Below are 18,925 nucleotides of genomic sequence, written 5' to 3'. Positions count from 1 at the left end.
AGAATAAACTGGAAATAAGAAAAAGAATAGAAGCAAGAAATACTATTGACAAATATATGTATCAGTTATGTCTTATTTTTGAGTAGGTTGCTAGCCAACAGGATGTTAGGAATATTATTTGAGAGAGGAAGATTTGGAAAGAATGACTATAGAAAAAAAATTGAAACTTTGGGAAAAAAGTGTATGTAATTGCAAATTAAGAAAAGTCAGTGCATGTATTGCCAGTGTGTCTATTTTCAATGCAAGAAGATAGCTCACAGTTAAGTAGATATTAAGGACTTCATATGAAAAACATAAAAGGGTTTATGCTTAGTTTGAGTTGATTCTGCAAATACCCAAAATTCTTGCTCTTATGTCAAGAAAGAGTAAACACGTGAAATAAGTTATAATTACAAAGTATTACAAAATCCTGGAGTAATAGTTTCTGAACTTTTTTGTTTATGACTCTACTTGCATTTCTTAAAATCACATATTGTAGAAAACAGATCAACTGAATATTAATTTAATTTAGGCTGTCTTTGAGTAAGAGCTAAGGAGAACTTTGTCCTACAACAGTCCTTATAAAAGGATTGTAAACCTTGCTAGCACCCGGCTTATGGAGACTTAAATAAAAATCGTCAGTTGGTAAGCCCACACGACAAATTTCTTTAACAAACCTCAGTTGCATTTCTTTACACTGTTTGTCATATAAATAATGTATTCATAACTATTTTTTGGCAGATGTTTGCTTTTGGATTCTGTTCTACAGTCATAGAATTGGAATTCTGGATGACTAAGGAAAGCTTTAGAGACAAATTTTTTATTTTCAAAAACTAAGTTATTTGTGGTTGTACTATCTGCAGATGAGAGCCTCACACTCGAGAGCCTCACACTCACAAAAATCCTCACATTTAAATTTCTGTACTTTTTAAAAGTCAGGTTTTTTACAGTATAGCTGCATATTTTATAAGCAGTGTGGATTTCTGGTCAACTGGTTTACATTTAAGTTTTGCATGCATAAATTTGAAAGTGATCAATACAGCTGGTACTGAAAAAGCCCTACTATAAATGTTCATGCAGAAAAAGTAATTTTGAAGGTGAAGTTTGTTTTGGTTAGAGACTGCACATAGCCAGCATGGCAAGCAAAATGACTCCTTTGCAATTGTAGCTAGAAACTGCAAGTGTCACCTCTAGGAGGAATAGTATCCAGATAACTTAAACACTGGAACTACACCATAATCTATCCTGTGCAAAATATATTCACTAATATAAGCTGCATTTGTTCCTAAGAGATTTTGGTTTTATTGTTATTCTAGAAGAAACCTTGTGCAATGAAAGCCTAGGACAAACTGCAGAAACAAGTAACTTGTTAACTTACTTCCCCATAGCATAGAAACCCCACCGGTTTCACGTATTCAGTGACCTTCAAACGTGTAGTCTTGGTTTGGGTGTAAGAAAGAAAGAATCTGAGACATTCCCAAAATGAAAGCAGTATCTTTTTTATTTAAACAAAAAAAAAAAAAAAAAAGAGGCAAGCAAAAAAAAAAAGCATAAACTTAAAACATCGAGCAAATGACAAGATACACAAAATTTCATTACTGCTGATGAAAGCAAGCACTGTTAAGGCCAGGGAAAGAATCCTAAGGATTTTCATCATTCACCCACACATTTTGTGGTAGCTGCATACAGGTAGACTCTTCTTGGTTATTTCAGGGTTAAGTGGTTTCAGCAGACAAGACCTCTTCCACCTTTGTTCACGATTTGTACCTACTGCCCCAGAAGGACACACCACTAACTTGCAACCTAAGTACAGTACAATTACAACCTAGTACAGTAAAATGACAAATCACAAATAAGCAGTAACATACAACAGTGTTACTTGTGGTTGTTTTAAAGAAAAAGCCAAATCCTGCATTGCAAAAAAACCCAACCAAAGAAAACCAAACCACCTTACAAAAATTCCACAGATATAAACAAAATGCAATTTAATCTAAGTATTTAGCAAATACTAGTTTCATTATGCGACTTTGATCTAGCATATAACAAAGCTACAACTTCATCACCTCTTCATATACCCTTCATTTTCACCTTATGCAAATCTAAGCAAAAAAACCACTGAGAAAGCTGAGATGTAGTACATCTAAAAAACCTCAAACCCGGAGTTCACGTAGCATCTTAATGATGCAAATGCAGGAACAATACACGTTTTCAAAGGTTGTTCAGCTCTCCTTTTCTGAATTAGGCTCTACAGGCCATGCATTCAGGACAGTTATGTTCTTACTCTGATCTTCTGTTTCTTAGCCCCACTTTACAGGCATTCTGAATCCTGAACATTCCTGACCTTATTGCTTTGAATAAGGAAAACTCATGGAAAGACTTCTTTTTATATTAAATGAAATAGAATGAGGGCAATAGAAACCCTAAGATACAGCTTATAAACCACACATTAGAAATAAAAATGTTCTGATACCAATACAGCCAAATGAGAAACAAGATAATTAACAAATTTTATTCTTATTATGGACATATTTAATACTGAAATTTGCATCTGCAGAAAAATGTTCTCTTTGGAATCTGTCACAGCTCAGTCTTGGACTATAAGTTAACAAATTCATAATTCACACTTAAAATGCACAGTAAACATTAAACCTGAAAGTGCGCAGTACAGTTTTTACTGAACTCGAATACAGAAAATCAGTATTTTCTCCTTTAGTGACAGTGATTATATTGATCTGCTGCTAGCATTAAAATCATATAAATACATATGTGCAAGTCATTATAAATAAAGGTTTTGTCTCAGCTGGTGTAAATGCACTGGCATGTAATGACACAGCACCAACCCTTTTGGCAACGGCAGTTTGTCACACAGCTGTCGTACCAAACTTCAGTGCAGAATACATGTTTTTAACAATATACACTTCCACAAACTATCAAAAGAAGAATAACTTCTCCCTGTTTTATGCTACATGGAACACTAAAAGTTTTATCCTCCAGGTGACAATAGCTTCACTGAATTTACTGACAGATAGTCTATTTGAGACATGAAAATGCAAGCGCAATACAACACAGAAAGAGACAATATTGGAAGAACTGTCAACGCTTTTGGAAAACCTTACTTAGAATAACTATTGCATTTTATGAAAGGAAATATGCTCTGGTATAAAGGAACAGTCCCAATGGTATACCTAGATTTTTCACTTTCAAGTGAATAAGGTAAAAGAGCTATCAAAATTGATAAAAAAAATAAAGCATCTTAAAAGTGTAAGTAAGGCACATTGAGAATTAAATTGTATCATGTCCCCACAGAATCTCTATCCAGTCTAAACCAAAGGAATGCAATTTGCAAATCCAGCAAGACAGAGCTGAGCTGACTTTGGAATGTCAAAAAAGAAAGTATAACTTCTAGTAAAGTAAGCAAATATAATGTAGATCATACCATACAATTGTAGTTTACTGTGACAGATGCTTATGATGATGTTCTAAAATTTATGACTGAGTCCATGTAAGTTCTCCTAAACAAACTCCTGACAAAAGACCACTATGTTTCAAATAGCTCCATCACTATCAAAAATTAGCAGTTTCCAGAGTGTAAGACATTAATAAAAATGGCAAAAGCAAAGTGATATATCATGCAGCAGGTCACACATACTAATCAAAACACAGTACATTTTTAGCTTTAACAAGACATCCTAACTTTCAAAAGAAAACACCTTTATCAATTAGTCTTAGCACTTAATTCTTATGGACTTGGTGAAGAGCTTCATTTCATTCAGTGAAATTATAGAATTGGTTAAAGTGCTGTAGAAAAAATAAAAATAATTTGCATTTCTCTATTAAAAACACTTTTTATTCCTCTTGAAACTTGTGTTCAGTAATAATTACATCAAGTGTTAAAACTGATGGAACAGCATTAGCAAGAAACAGCTAGTTATCTTAGAGGGCATTTATTAAAGTATTTCATGTACTTTGCCAAAGTACTGTGCAAGAAAAATGATCTATGCCTTGTGTTGAACAGTCTCATTAGTCATCTTTTGCTTTTTCCTTTAGATATTGCCTCTTTGTAGGTCAGATGAATAAAGTCAAAGAGTTGCGTGGCATTGGCAGCATTACCCAGAATTTTGGAGAGTTCGTCCTTTGACAGTGTCGCTAGCTCTGCAATGCTTTTAACGTGGTTCATTAAAGCTCGACAGTTTTTTGCATTAATACCTGGCATTTTTAATAGAAAGTCCTGAGGACCAGGGTTATACTTGTCTGACTCGGGAAGAATTTCAGAATCTGCTGTGACAGCCATTGCTGTTTCTGCATCAGGCTGGGGATGGTTTTGTTTTAACTCTTCAAACAGTTCAGCAGTAGCATGGGGAGAGGGACACCACAGGATACGTAACTTCGGGAAATGGAGCGTAAGAAGGGTTAGTTTAGAAGTAACATCATTACTGGAAATCTCTTGATGTAGAGAGCCTCGTGGAATCAAGGAGAAAGGTTTGTTAGGGTCAAATTCAATCAGGAGAATTGGTCGCTTATAGTAACGGGACATAGAAATGCATTGTGCATACAGTCTTCCATTATTTAAGGAACCAATCAGATCACTGATACTCTTCCGCTCTACACAGATATCAGGAGTTAGAATATAATCTCCAACTTCCAAAGTAACAGGCTCAATGTCAATACCACGACGATGAATCAGTGATGGAAGCTCACTACGGAATTCCCGCATATCCACTATTACAGTTTGCTGAACACCCTTCTGTTCCTGTCCACCTAAAGAGCAAAATAAATAGAGTTAACCTAGTACTTATAAACTCTGACACTGGTTGGATAGTTTTCCTGTGTGCTGCCAATGCTTCCGTAATGGATGGACCTCACATCTCAAATTATACGTCAAATTCAGCAGTAAAATAAATCCAGACTTCATGTAATTTTTTGCTGTTATAGCGAAAAATCAGTTGCCAAATTATATACTGTAGTTTATGGAGTATGCTTTGCAGTTTAATGAAACTATCATGCTACCTGGTAAAAGCTTTGCATATGTGACAATGAAATATGTTAATGATTTTAATCTACAGTTTAAAAAGGCATCAGAAAATTTTTTAAAAGTTGCCTGCAAAACAAGATAACAAAGCTGATCCTTTTTATTTCTAGCTGTTTCCCACAGAAATATGACATTTTATTGTAGCAGTTATACTTTAGCCTCTAGAGCTGTAGAAGGACACAAGGAGACGGCAACATCAAGGCCACAAAAGACATAGCAAAGATTAGAGAGCATATGGTAAAGGAGAGCACGGTTACAAAAATGACAGCAAAGAAAAACAGGCAGAGTTGTAAAGATGAAGACAGAGTATACATGTCAGAGGAAAGGAACAAAAATGTGGTTAGAACTGCAACTAAAGAAAAAAGGTGCTTTATTGCAAAGAAAATAGATAAAACCTCCACATCTGCAGTTGTTTACCCAGGGAATCTGTTTTGTCCCCAACATTTACTAGCTCAAGGACAACAGTGCCTTTGACTATCTGTAGACTTCAGTTTTGATGTTTTAATTTCTCTCCACTTCCCTACAAACGATACTAGACAGTCTCATAACCAACGAGCTGCCTAGAAATGATCCAAATGGTATCTGTCTTAATGGCAAAATACTTCATTAACGTCTATTTTCTTTGCAAAGAAAAACATCATTCATTGTCTTTGCACAGAGGTAAATGGGGTAAGAGAGATGATGCTCCTTTACCATCAAGACTGCAGAGCACTGTGGAGCCAATGTGCAATGTGTCTATGACCCAGACACTTTGGACAGGATTTAAACAGAAGAGTTATAGGTCTTTTTCAAAGCTGAGAGCTGCAGGCCTAACTGCAGGAACTGCTCACCTGCTTTGCGGGTGTCAGTAGAAGCAGAGGCAGGTTTAGCATCTCTTATTAGGTCTAAGTTTGTTTCATCTCTGCCTTCTCTTTCTTCAGGAATAACCATGCTGGCCTTCTCTCTAAGGAACCACAAACAAAGAAACACTAGAAACTGCAATTATATGAGAAAAATAGGTCAAAATACTTTAATACCCTTCAGCCATGTAAAATCATATATAGTTTAATTCTAATTGCAAACCTGATCAGAAATGCAATTACTAGGTCTTCTAGATCACTGGGCTAGATGCTATATTTTTATTTTCAATTGTTAGCACTTTTTAGCATCTGATTTATCTTTAAGAACTTCTCAGGGCATATGAAACCAAGGAACTAATGATGAGTAATAGCAGTATAAATACTGTCTTATACAGTCATAAAAGCCTTAGAAATACCTTACAAAAAAAATGTTACCTGCAGACAAAAACACATTACAAAATTAAATTCATAGACAATTAGGGAAAAATACAAGTGGTGCTGTTTAGCCTTTGAAATTTAATATTAAAACACCTAAAATAAATATCAGGTGCTTTGAAAAGGAAGGTTTTGACTTTATATTGATTCTCAATGGAAAATTTCTCTTAACATCTGAAAAACAACTGAATTAAAAGTTTATTTAAAGCCTTCACAGAGTTAAGAACTTCACTATTTAAAACGTAGATATATATGGGAATTACACAAAACATTAATAATGAAGGTAGTAAACTAATTTTGTTACCGAATGAGTTTTTCGAAGGCCTCCTTCTCTTTTCTCAGAGCTGTGAGATAGCGCTGTTCTTCTGTTGAGCCCCCATATATGAGGAAATATACTCTGTAGGTTTGGAGGAGAAGACACAAAAAAGAAAAAAGAAAGAGATGACAAAACTTCTTAAGTTAAAAACACCCACAGCCAATATTTAAGATTAGTAGCAGTAACTGTCTTACAAGTTAGTATTTGCCTTTAAAAAGGCAAGTGAAAAACCACTATCTTTTTCTGTAAAGACATTCCAAAATTTGCAAGAAAAAATCTTATATCCAGCATTCTCTCTTTTCCCACTGGCAGATAACACTTACTGGGATTCAACCACAGTGGACTCAGATTGCAGTCAGCCATTCAGCAAAGACACAAAGCAATTATAACAGGGAAGTTATATCACTGGTTTTAGAATCTTCCAGTAGAATATATATAACAAACTAAAAAAAATCTGCAGTCATCCTGGGTTAGGAAAAAACACCATCTAAGATTTTAAAATGATGTATCTGTACAAGGAAATCACAGGTTCTACAAAGAACAAGCTGTCATTTGTCTCGCAGAGATGAGCATACTGACAAACGAAGTTTTATTCCACAAATGGGGGTTTATATGGAACATATAAGAATTAATAATTACCTTAAGGAATTAATTGCCAATAGCCTTTCCGCACAGTCATTTTTTTCCAATACATTTTAATTGAGGTACATTTTAACAGACTGATAGGATTTTACTCCTATTACTTTTTTCGTGTGGTGCATCTCCTAACCCCTACTTGCATGACTGCATCGGATTTTCCTGCTCTGAAGTGTGGCAACATGATGCTGGAGGTAGATACAACATGTGCTGATTAGGCAATTAAAAATAAATTGTACGACTAACCCAGTAATTATCCTCATCCAATATACTTTGTGAGTACTGTCATTTATATTTGCACTAGAGAGTCCTTACCTGGGTATCAGGTACAGAGACTAAATACTGCCAAACTGATTTCCATTTTCAGTTACATTGCATATATCCAAATCTTTGACTGGAAAATTACAACTGCTCTGTTAAATTTATGCAAAAAATTTTCATGATAAATTGTGATAATTTAATGTTAAGTTTTCGTGATTGTGATAAATTCATGATAAATTATGCTTCAACTGTAGTAAGTAAAGTGTGTTTATTCTAAGACTTAAGAAACTGCCATAAGTTATTTTCAGAGAGGTACCGGTAGAACTACAGTTTACTCTATTCAAGAGATGCTGTATCAGGCAGCCATATAAATGAAAGATAATACAGAAACTCACAGTCTATTAAAATTTAAGTCTTCTATATTTTTAATTAGTCTGTAACATTTACTCATAAAAGGGAGTTTTGCAATTTACAAGTGTACCAAATATATATATAAACAATGTGGAAATCTTTCTGTCAGCTAACACCAGAACTGAGCATAACTGCAAATACTTATTTTCTTTACTGTGTTTTCCTTTACTTGTTTTTCTGTTACAGTTTCTGAATTACTGGTCTTCAGCATGACCATACATCAGGAAATGTGAAAATTAAATCCAAACTGGAGCTTGTTGTGTAAAAATCATACCTAAAGAGACGGTTTAAAATGAGACTACAGCACCTCAAAATGGATCTATTGCCACCAAGATCATAAAAGCAGAGGTATTTTAGAGGATGGAATGAATTTTATTTTTTTTTCAAACAGGTATGTTTCTGCTGTTAAGGGACTAAATACCTGCTGGGAAGTAAAAATTATCTTTTGTTTACATCAGACATTATGCTTTTGTCTAAAATTAAGAGGGCTAAACAGGAGTTAAAAGGTAGCTAAACAAACCACTGGATGCACATTCTGCCTTAACTGCTCAAGTGCACTTTTTATTTTTTCTTTTAAGACTAAAATTACCCTGACCAAGTCAACTTGCCTCAAAGGCTTCCCAGGCCTGCTTGCCTTGTAGATTTCCAGCTGCCGAACAAAAGTTAGTTCTGCATCATATAATACAACATATCTTGGTTCTACTTCATGCAGTACCCGAGTGAGCGCATAGGGATCACTGCAACCCTGCAACGGATGAATAATTGTGAGCGGGTTCTTGAAAATACCGTAGTAACAATCTGAGGGTAAGTTCACATCGAAATCTTCAGGAATGGTCTCTTCAATACTGCTTTCTTGGCTACTGCTTAATTCTTTATTATCTTCCACCTCTAACTCCTCTCTCTTTTCCTCCTCAGTTTTCCCTATCATTTCGATTATAGTCCGGTCTTGCTGCTTCTTGTGTTTATTTTGTTTAGAAGAAGCTGTGAGCTTGGCTTTTTTGGCTTGAGGCCCTGTGTCTGGTCTGGCATTTCCTTTGGACTTGACGGTTTTTCTGTCCTTAATCCACACTTCTCCAGCTTTCTCATCCTTTCCGAAGGTTTTGTTATACAGTCTTGTTAAAAAAGCTTCTGCTCCAGCAATAATACACTCCCTGAGCTGTGCACAAGCTCGGTCGTCACTGGCACAAATAAGCACTTGCCCTGCAGTCAAGAAACAGTAGGATGTTTATGATCTGTTATGCTATACTTCTTATCCACCTACAAGACATCTCTTGAGCAAATTGTTTTTAATGTTCCTAGAAGCCTGCCTGCCAAATACCTTTACATTTGGTTGTCACTGTTGCTCCAGACTTTCAGGGAGTCTAAATTACATGATGTTTTGTACCAAACAAGATTAGAGCAGGTTAATGGAAGTTCAGCATTCCTTATTCTTACACCATCTAAATTAGCGAGGCTTTCCTTTTGACCCTCTGAAATGAGGCAGATATAGTGTGTATCAAAACATACTCGGACAATTTTATTTTTTTTTTTTTTTTAAATGTGGAATAAGACAGAACTTCATTTAGACCATTCTAATTTTCAGCCTTTGTCAGCTGTGTTAAAGAGTCTAAAAAAAATACATGTTTCACACTGTATTATTGACATTTGTGGGCCTTGAATAACAATTCTCCACAAGCTGACTCAGATAAACTCCTACAACACTAGGCGAGAGCGCCAGTTCTTATCCAGAGTCAGAACACTGTGGGTGGGAGAAAAGAGCACTTTTTTACCCTTACTATTTCCTAAAATAAAACTTGGTGAAATTTAAGAGGATGAAAAGCCCTAAAATAGGAAAGTGAGCAAAGCAGTTAGAAACACACTTGCCTTATACTCTCTACCCCATTTAGGTGCATCTCCTGGAGAAGCAAATTTTCAGGTGCATGAGAAGAATGTGTGAGATGGAAAGGACAAGACAGAATCCCTATTTTTTTTGAACCTGAACTTGAGAAATAAGTGAATGGTACCTAGATTATTATAAATTTCCACATTATTAGTTTTATTGGTTTTGAGACTAAGGTATCAGTACAATATTGAAATGTAAGTTAAAATATTTTTTTGTAATAATACAGGTTCTTTCATAAACAGTTTTGTATAGTAACCAACAGTATTTCCCTTTTAGAGCAAGAATGACATAGGAGTTTATGAAAAACTATTCAGTTTTAGACAGCTTATGTACATAAACTCCTTAAGTCCACCAATTATTAAATTTAAAACTATCTCTTTAATAAAACTACAGTAAAGAGTTAGGCTCCTTCTCCCAAAAGTCAAGTAGAAGTGAAAACTAGCTGTACTGTGAAAGTTTACATCATTTAGTATTCTCTCACCTGGGCCACCAAGGTCTTCACTGTTCCTATTCTCATTTTCAATCTCTTTCAGTACTTCTCTCAAAGCTTCCCATTTTGGGTTACTTTCTAGAACCAATTCCCTTTTCAGTTCTGAAACAGAGTAAGATTGAACATAGCAGGTCTTACAGTCAAAATATCCTTCAAAATTTTAAATTAGTGGTTAGATGTCAATAGCATGATGGTTGTTGGCAAATACGATATTCAACAGCCTACATATGCAACTTGTTATGCTAATGGGTTGGAGAGCACTCTTACACAAATTTAAAAATGGGGATAAGTGCTTTAGTGAAGCAAAAAGTTAAAATATTCACTCATTCTTCAATTCTGAAGCTCCTGAATATATATTTTTTTTTAACAAAAGCTATTGCAGCCTCCTACCTGTTCACATAAATAAAAAAGATCAAGCTAAACACCAATGTAGTAGAACAATTCCATAAAAGCTTTCCCAATGATCGGCCAAGCAAGCTTAGAATAACCCCTTTACTTCTTCGTGACTCTATTTTATGTTGTTTATTATATGCTTTTTGAACTAAGATTATATCTCAAGTTATCCCAGCTAACAGATTGAGATCTGGAGCCGGTTAAGATCATGTAGGGAACCACAGCACAAGTAATATTATGCAGAGTGTTTGAAATCGTGTGACACTCTCAAACTTAAAATTAGGAATGATCATTACCATTTTCCTTCTTTACATCACTTTTTTCAGAGACTTTGCCTTTCTGATTCAGTTTCTCATCTGCAATGCGATAAACTCTAGCTCGAGCATTTACAAACATTGAAGTACTGGAGTCAAGAAACAGCCAACCTAAAGAGGAAAAGAACGCAGTAGTAGTTTAACATTTGCAACATGTATGTGTTTCAACCCTTTCCCGTAAGAGCCCCACATCTCCCAGTCTGGAATACCTGTGCTACCTGCTTGCTGTATAATTACCAGCTTAATAGAAGACAGAAATGTGATGCAAATCTCACACTGTTAAGTAACAGCAGTTAAGTGGGAAGATGAAAGCATTATCTGTCAATAAAAACCTACGTCCTTATGGCTGGTTATATAAAACCTAATTAGATACCTTCATATGTTTGGGAATGTTAATTAAAAATATCAACATTTCACTGTTTCATGCATTAACTTGTATGGTTATTCAGTGTTTACCTGAATTCTCACCAAAAGCTTTTTCACTTGCTTTCAGTGACTCCAGAAGATTAAGGAAAGTGACACAATCATACTGAGTTAGATACAGTAGCAAAGTACGTAGTATCTTCAAATCCTGGACCAAAGATTTTGTCTTAGCTCCAAGTTGATGCCAGAGAGGATCTAAATAGTGACGTATTGTCTAGAAATATAAATTGGAAAGTCTAGGATGTCAAATACATAGTATACTAACCAAGATAAGAATGCATTTTTTTTTTTCCTTTACAGAAAATGCCACTAGTTTCCCCAAGTTATTAAACATACCCAATTAATTATGTGATGGTGAGGTATTTGTTTTGATAAGTAATCACTTTTTGCAAAGTTAACATAATATAGATGCCTTTATGTAAAACATTTCAACAATTTGCAGATGTGTATCATTTAATGCTTTCAGTACATATTTTCCTTTCCATGTAATAATAAATTCCTGGTAAAATAAAAGCCCCCTTATTTTACTGGTACTGGCCTGTGCCTTTAGTATCTAGTATCCTAGTAAAAAATATTATCATGTCATTTAATTTTCAGAATGAGTACCATGCAGATGTGCAACCTACAGAGCATAAGAAAAAAGCCTCTAAATATTTAAAGCACAGAAGGCCTTACATCAAGATTAAATCACAGGTAACAAATAACCATGTTCCACTATGATGGTTGAAGTTTACAATTTTACCCTACAGAAAGCCTCTGTATGCCAAACATTCCGGATCTGCCGCAAGGCACACACAATTAGTGACATACATAATGATGGAAAGATATTATAGATGCATGCACGTGCATATTACCTATTATATACACTGCTTCTCCCAGTAGAGAAAATAAAAAATACCAGCAGGAAATTCAAGAGGAAAAAAAAGGGGAAGGGGTGATGGTGGAAATAACTGCACACTGATCTCTAAAGTATTTTGAGCTGAAATTGCAGCCATCTTTATCATAATCATCATAATAATATACCAACCATGAATCAGGATGTTCTTACTATAAGGACTTTGGAAATCAAGGAAGACCAATAATACCAATACACCAAAAACCCTACTGGCAACTGTAACATCACCATTACAGATTAACAGTGTTTCTCTCCTTGTACCAGTAATAAACACCTCATGGGAGAATACTCAGTTGCTGTCGGTTATTTATTTTACAAATAATATCTTTTTTTGCATGGCAGACAGTTTGAAGATCTACATCCCTTTAGTTACACAGAACAAAACAATCAAAATGGTTACCTTGTCAAAAGATTTACCAATAGCATTTTCTAAAGATAGATCTTCTACTTCAAGAGCTGGATTATAACGTTTGAGTTCTCTCAAGCATGCGTTCAGAATGTCCAGGACTGAAGTCTGGATAGCAAGCATAGCAGGGGTCATTGACACATGTATTTCCACCACTTCAGGTTTATGCTTCTCTAAAAATGAGTTCACTGCTATATGAAATCTAAGAGGAAAACAGCTTATTGAGATTTACATGGATAGTTTGCTTGACCTACAATTATTCAGAAGTTTGTATAAACTACAATAACAATTGTTTTAAACAGAAACAACTATGGTAATTGCAAAATAAATCAGTTTCTACTGCTGTGATGACTGAAATCTCATGAACAGCCTCAGAAAACCATCTATTCCACAATTATGACTGTAGTCATTCTAGTCATGTGAGCTGGTGAATGATCCATGGAAAATTACTCCACTAGATTCTCCAGCATTATTGCACATAACAACTCTTGAAATAAAACAAAAAAAAATCTCCCAAGGGAGGAACTGGAATGGGTTCATTAATCCTTTGGATTCACATGGATCCACTAGCAGATTCTGCTATGTTCCTAGCTTCTGCTTATAAGCAGCAGGTCCTTGTTACAGCTGATCTGGCTGTACAGGCACAGAGATGCCAGCTGATTTTTACTCACAGGACGCTACGTCTGCCGACCTCTGAAACTCAGTGGGCATTTCCCTTACTGCATGCTGCACCCCCAGGTCTTTTCATGGTTCAGAGGCCAAGGAAGAAAATTTAGAGAGCTTCTATTCAATCTTTTCTATCCTAGTTATGTCCATTTCCACTTCTTAGTGATACTGAAAGAAAGACTGTTAAAGAGTTTACAATGCAGAATAACAGTATGTTAAGATGGAGTGAAACACATTCTAGGCTGGACTAAAGGAACAAACAGGCAGATCTCCTGCCCAAGGCAAGAGCATCGAACGGGTAATCAGCTAAAGTTCCATTTGTGGCTCTGCTCCTAAAAGACTTCATGCATGTCACAAACTGGGCAATTTGGTTTCTATCAGGCATCAAGAAATATTATTCATACACAACACATATGTCAAAGAAGATTAAAAAAACTGACATGTAGAAACAAGTACCTCCATGAATGGCAGAAGTGAGAGATTGTATTCCTGTTACTTCATGGCTTAAATAATCTGTTTAATAAGTGAAGTTTTTCTTAAGCTATTAAAAATGTCACTTTCTGCTGTGATTTCTGTTGGCTATAAGGACAGCTATACCATAAGGTTCAGCCCCTTATTGATTTGGGTCTATTTTCAAAAATACTTAGAGAAATTTAGCATCTTTAAGACCACTTCTTCTGTCAAAATGGAATGAAATTTTTTTGGGAATACAAGAGGGAACACAGTGTGACTGCATACACCTCATTTTCTTAAAAACCCACTGTAACATCCTTCATCTATTTTCAAGTTTAACTCTCCAGTGAAGAAAAGAGGTGCCTTACCTTGGCCACAGATAAAGTTTCCTGACAAAAAGATTTCTCATCACTCTTTCCACGTGGCAAAAGCCAGTATTAAATGCAACCGCATTATCTGTAAAAGCTTTAATGAAGCCTTGCTTGTTCTTCTGACGATAAAGTCGCAAGATAAATGCTTCCTGACAGGACTCAATAATTCTGTGTGCTTTGTACACCAAAATGCCTGGCAAAATAAAAGGTTTTCAAGTTGCAAAAAAGTAAAGAAAGGTCCAATTTTGTATAGATTTTTTTCCTCAAAACTGTCTTACTCTTTTAACACTTTTTTTCCTTAAATAAAGTACAATAGGAATTTAAATCTTCTAAAGCGATGGTTGAACAAATGTCCTGGGATTCAAACCAAGTGATTCCTCAGTTTCAGTACCACGGAATCCCCAAATAACAGAACTGGGTTAATGATGCATCTTTAGCAAAAAAAAAAAACCCCAAAACACCTTGTGCTTGAGTGGCGGGATTTCTCAGCTTAGAAAATTCTTTACTTCTAAGGCAAAACTTGAACTTGAGCCTTTTAGAAGAAGTAAAAGCAAATGCAAGACATAACACACTATTACAACAAAGCAATTATGTGATATCTGAATTAGTTTGTTAGAGAAGTTCTGGAATTACAGACTTATCAAGTATGTTTCATTGGTAACAGTTCAAGTGTTTACATGATCAAAGAACTTCTGAAAACATTTATTTGGCTTTTCCTCCCCCTTATGACATTCATATTCAAACTTGAGGACAGAAAGTTCCATCAACTGTACACCACCAATTTTCTTCAAGGCTATGGGTGTATTAAGAAAAAAAGATTTATCGTGCACATTTTAGTACAGAGAAGTGAAACAATAGTTTAACTACATTAAGTGTTTGAGGTGAGTACTTCTGGGATTTACACTTCACTCAGCCAAGACTTGTTAAAACCAAGGCTTATTTTTCCTCATGCTTATTCGTGTTAAGTGCACATTACATTTTTTCACTCTCCCCCTAGTGAGGTGAGGCTATATGGTACTTTTATCTGTTCACAGCTTCCAGTGGAATAACAAATACCTTTCTAAAATGGAAGCAAAGAACAGCAAACATCACAGGTTTTACCTTGTACCTACATCAGCTGACAAACTTACAATGTATTTAATTTCTATAACAAGTTTCTTCAACTTGGCACCCAGCCACTGATTTTATATGCCTTTGCTTTGTAAATGAAAAAGCACCTATAAGAAAAAGTTCCATATAACTGTTAGCCACTAAAAGGTATTTTTCTATCTAGACATTCTTACATGTCTCCTATGAAGCAAATTTTTCAGGACATAATAATGATTGTACTCATTTCTGAACATCTTCCTGTCAAGATGTGACTCTGAAAGGACATTACAGGAGACACGCAGAATTTGTAACAGGCCAGTAAGACTATGTGTTTATTATAACACCTTCCTACTTTTAGTCAGTATTTCTCTGCTTACAAAGTGAGTTCACACTGCTGTGTAAGCCTTGGTAGAAACAACTTGCCACTGTTTACCTACATCAACTTGCATCAGTTTTACCATGCCATTAAGTACATCATTTCTATTTGGCCAAAACCACCAGAAATAATTCTTCTTTACTGCAGTGATAATTTCTTATCTTCATTTAGCTGAATTTATGAGTTCATCAAATGTTAATCCACATGTGATTCTACACTGATTTTATAACCATCATTTATAACACCTAGAAACACTTTACTGATTTTTTGCTATGTTAGCTCCTCAAGAAACACTATTACAAGTTTTTGTTGTTTCTGTCATGCAGTTTCACACACAGTTAATATATGTGTCCAACAGAACCACGTGTTACCCAAGTTTTAAATGAAGCAGCAAGTCTACCAAAGCTGCTGTCACACTGACCTCTCGTGGCAATGCAAAAACTATAGCAACTGTGTCATTATAGGACTGGACTATTTTTTTTTAACTCTTTAGTGTATTTCTTCTTTTCATACTGACAAAGTCCAAAGGTGTGTTTTCTCTCTTTTTTTTTACTTCTTTGGTAGAGCAGAAAGTTAGAGAGGAAGGAGTCAAGGGGAAGAAGATAAATTAAAGTACGTTGCCCAGAAAATGTGGGGGCTTTTTTTAAGCTAGAAATATCAGAATTGACAAATCTGGCATCCTTTGGCTCTAGCATAAAACTGTTCAAAATGTTTTACAGATTAGAGCTTGTCATACATTGACTAAAAGGTATACAGTTTCTGAAGCAGAAACTTACATTCTTCTAAACATTCAATATTCAGTTATGTTTAGCCATTAGGATGTTAACATGTAGACAACAGCAAAATATTCTTATATTCCTGGCTCTTAGATATCTATTTTACTAGCTCTCCAGGCTGTAACTAGGTTTCCAGTTTAGACAAGAACAAAAAACCAATGGTGGCTGAGGGAGAAGGGGAACAGAACATGAGAGGAAAAAGATAACATCTTTCATGTATAATTTCTATGTAACAACAAAAAAGGTCACAAGCTATTCCCAAAACCTTTATAATGGTAGCAACAGCATTACTTCACTATACTGCTATTCAGATAGTGTCCAAGGTGTGTCAAAACAAAGATTAGTAAGGTATTGCTATTTTTTGATTGGAAGTGTCATCAGGAGTAATTTGTTAACGTAAAAAATAGGTAGTGTGTATGGTTGATAAAACATGACATCTAAAATCAGTTTTAATCATAGGCCAGTGTCCTGGCCTATAGATTGCCTGGAGTATAGATCACAGGACACTATTTTACCAAGTGCAATCAATTATTATTCTTTGAAAGCCAGTCTGAATCTCATGTTTCTTATGTCAACGGCATGGTTTAACTGCTGATTTGTTTTCCAGCCACTTATTGATATTAGAAAGCTGTACAAATGCATGATCCAGTATCTAAAAATAATGTGGATGTTTTCAGATCATAATTAAGGCAAACACGTTTGGAGCAAAGAAAACCAGTAAAAAAAAAAGAACAAACTACGTATTTGCTCCTTTTACCTCAGTCTTTGGGGGAAAAAAAGGAATACTTCTTCAGCCTCAATATTGGTTAGGAGAACTCTTCCTATAGCATTAAGCTTTATATATTTTCAAACAGAACAGTCCTACTTTTATCTCATTAAACTCTTACCGGTAATGAGGTTTGCAGGAATTCTGTCGGTAAGGAAATCTACCACAAGGATTCGACTTGTTGCAAAGATGACTCCTCCTTGTGTGTAAAATTCATATCTAGTATTATTTGTAATTTCATTGGTAACACGCCGAGGAATATGAACAACTCCATCTGACCTCAGCTGATCAATAAAATACTCCTAAACCAAACACAATAAAAACACAAGACATCATTGTGGTAACTGATGACATGGATGCAAAAAACTGTACTCTGTTAAGTTTGAGAAGCTGTCCAGAACAAATTAAAGCATGATAGTATAACATGCTACCTAAGGAAATCAGAACTATGATTTTTTTTCTCTTTGTTCAGTTTCAAACTCATCCAGGTGATCAAAAAAAGTCTATGTATTTTCAGTAGTAGCTAGACAATATTTAAGCAAATATGGGCAACTGACACTCAAAGGAGCTTGCATTTTCATATGTTCTAATAACTCTTTTTCAGAGAGTAGGCAATTTTAATAGTGACTTAAGAACAGAGAATTGGGAAGAGATGGTCTTTTAGTCCACTCACCTGCTATCAAAGACAACTACATCAGGTAGGTCATATACATCAAGCTTAGTCTTATAAACTACAGCTGTGGTACTTATTCAGCTACAGTCACTACAAAACATCCCCAGAACACCACCTCCCTGAGGCTGGGAAACCTCCTTGGTTCCAGGGAAAACAGAGCGGCATTTTTTTTGTGCAAGTAGGGACAAATCTGTCAAGTTTCACCCCTTTCTGCTCGCTGGCTACTAACAGTTTTCTGCTATTTACAAGTTAATTACTTATTATTATTGGGACTTCATCGTGTTGCACGAGTAGAAATTCGGACCTTGATCTGATCCTGAACGCGTCTGGTCTGACAACTTCTCCCCACTAAGTGCAAAGGCCGGGGCACAGCGCCCAGGCCCCCGCTGTCGCTGTTACAGCCCCCGCCGCCTGCCCCTGCCCCGGCCCGCCCGGCCCGAGGAGCCGCTCCGCTCGGCGGGAGAGGGCAGCCGCCTCCTCCCCCAGGGCCGAGACACCGACAGACCCGCCAGCCGCCCCCGGCTGCGCCCGCCGAAATTGAGAAGCGACGCCGGTGAGGGGGAAGGGGCGGGACCGGCGCGACGCCGCTGCCAGGGCTCCCCTCACCTCCTCGGCAGGGCTGGTGTTCAGCACCAGCACCAGGCTGGCGGGCTCGCAGTAGAGGCGGAGGAAGCGCAGCAGCAAGCGGTCGATGCCGAGCCCGCGGGCGCAGATCACCAGCCCGTCCTGGTGGAAGAGGTCCAGGAAGATCTGGCTCTCGTGCTCCAGCAGCACCGCCATGGCCGCCGGTGCAGCGGCGCATGCGCACCAGCCGCCGCGCGCTCCCGCCTCTGGGGCGGTGCCGCCCCCTGCCGGCCGCAGGCGGTGCGGTCCTCCAGCGGCCGGCGCGAGGGGCTTTCCCGCCCAGAGCGCGCGGTACCTCAGGCGAAGCTCCGGCGGGCGAATGGCGGTGGCGGGAGAGGCGGGTCCCGAGGCCACCGGCGTGGAAAACGAGGTGGGGAAAGGACTTATCTGCCCTGCAAGCCCCCTGCAGGTGCTCCTATTAA

The 18,925-nt window shown here is 36.8% G+C and overlaps 1 protein-coding gene and 1 long non-coding RNA gene across 7 annotated transcripts in view; one reads left to right on the top strand and one right to left on the bottom strand.

Annotated features, from left to right (window-relative positions):
• Window positions 1-12,593, top strand: part of LOC141930063 (uncharacterized) — a 29,688-nt gene extending 17,095 nt beyond the window's left edge. For 4 of the 6 annotated variants that reach the window (XR_012625196.1, XR_012625193.1, XR_012625194.1 and 1 more), the window contains one exon: window positions 8,093-8,363. This is a non-coding gene — a long non-coding RNA (uncharacterized LOC141930063). Of the gene's footprint in view, window positions 1-8,092; window positions 8,364-8,618; window positions 8,711-11,478; window positions 11,600-12,005 lie in introns of those variants that run through there. The other 2 variants (XR_012625198.1, XR_012625195.1) reach the window with 2 other exon arrangements.
• ERCC4 (ERCC excision repair 4, endonuclease catalytic subunit) lies at window positions 1,463-18,668 on the bottom strand. Its single transcript, XM_074840372.1, has 11 exons — window positions 18,486-18,668; window positions 17,328-17,508; window positions 14,197-14,392; window positions 12,704-12,911; window positions 11,442-11,622; window positions 10,968-11,096; window positions 10,270-10,380; window positions 8,515-9,106; window positions 6,587-6,679; window positions 5,839-5,951; window positions 1,463-4,737 (listed from the first exon to the last, which is right to left on the bottom strand). Exons 1-11 carry the CDS (start codon window positions 18,657-18,659, stop codon window positions 4,004-4,006), a joined length of 2,712 nt encoding a protein of 903 aa, XP_074696473.1. The 5' UTR covers window positions 18,660-18,668; the 3' UTR covers window positions 1,463-4,003.
• Window positions 18,669-18,925: the final 257 nt, after the last annotated feature.

The sequence above is a fragment of the Strix aluco genome, chromosome 15 (genome assembly GCF_031877795.1).
Source record: "Strix aluco isolate bStrAlu1 chromosome 15, bStrAlu1.hap1, whole genome shotgun sequence".
Classification (NCBI taxonomy): domain Eukaryota; kingdom Metazoa; phylum Chordata; class Aves; order Strigiformes; family Strigidae; genus Strix; species Strix aluco.
Note: the sequence above shows the minus strand (reverse complement) of the source record. Positions and strands in the feature narration are given on the sequence as shown.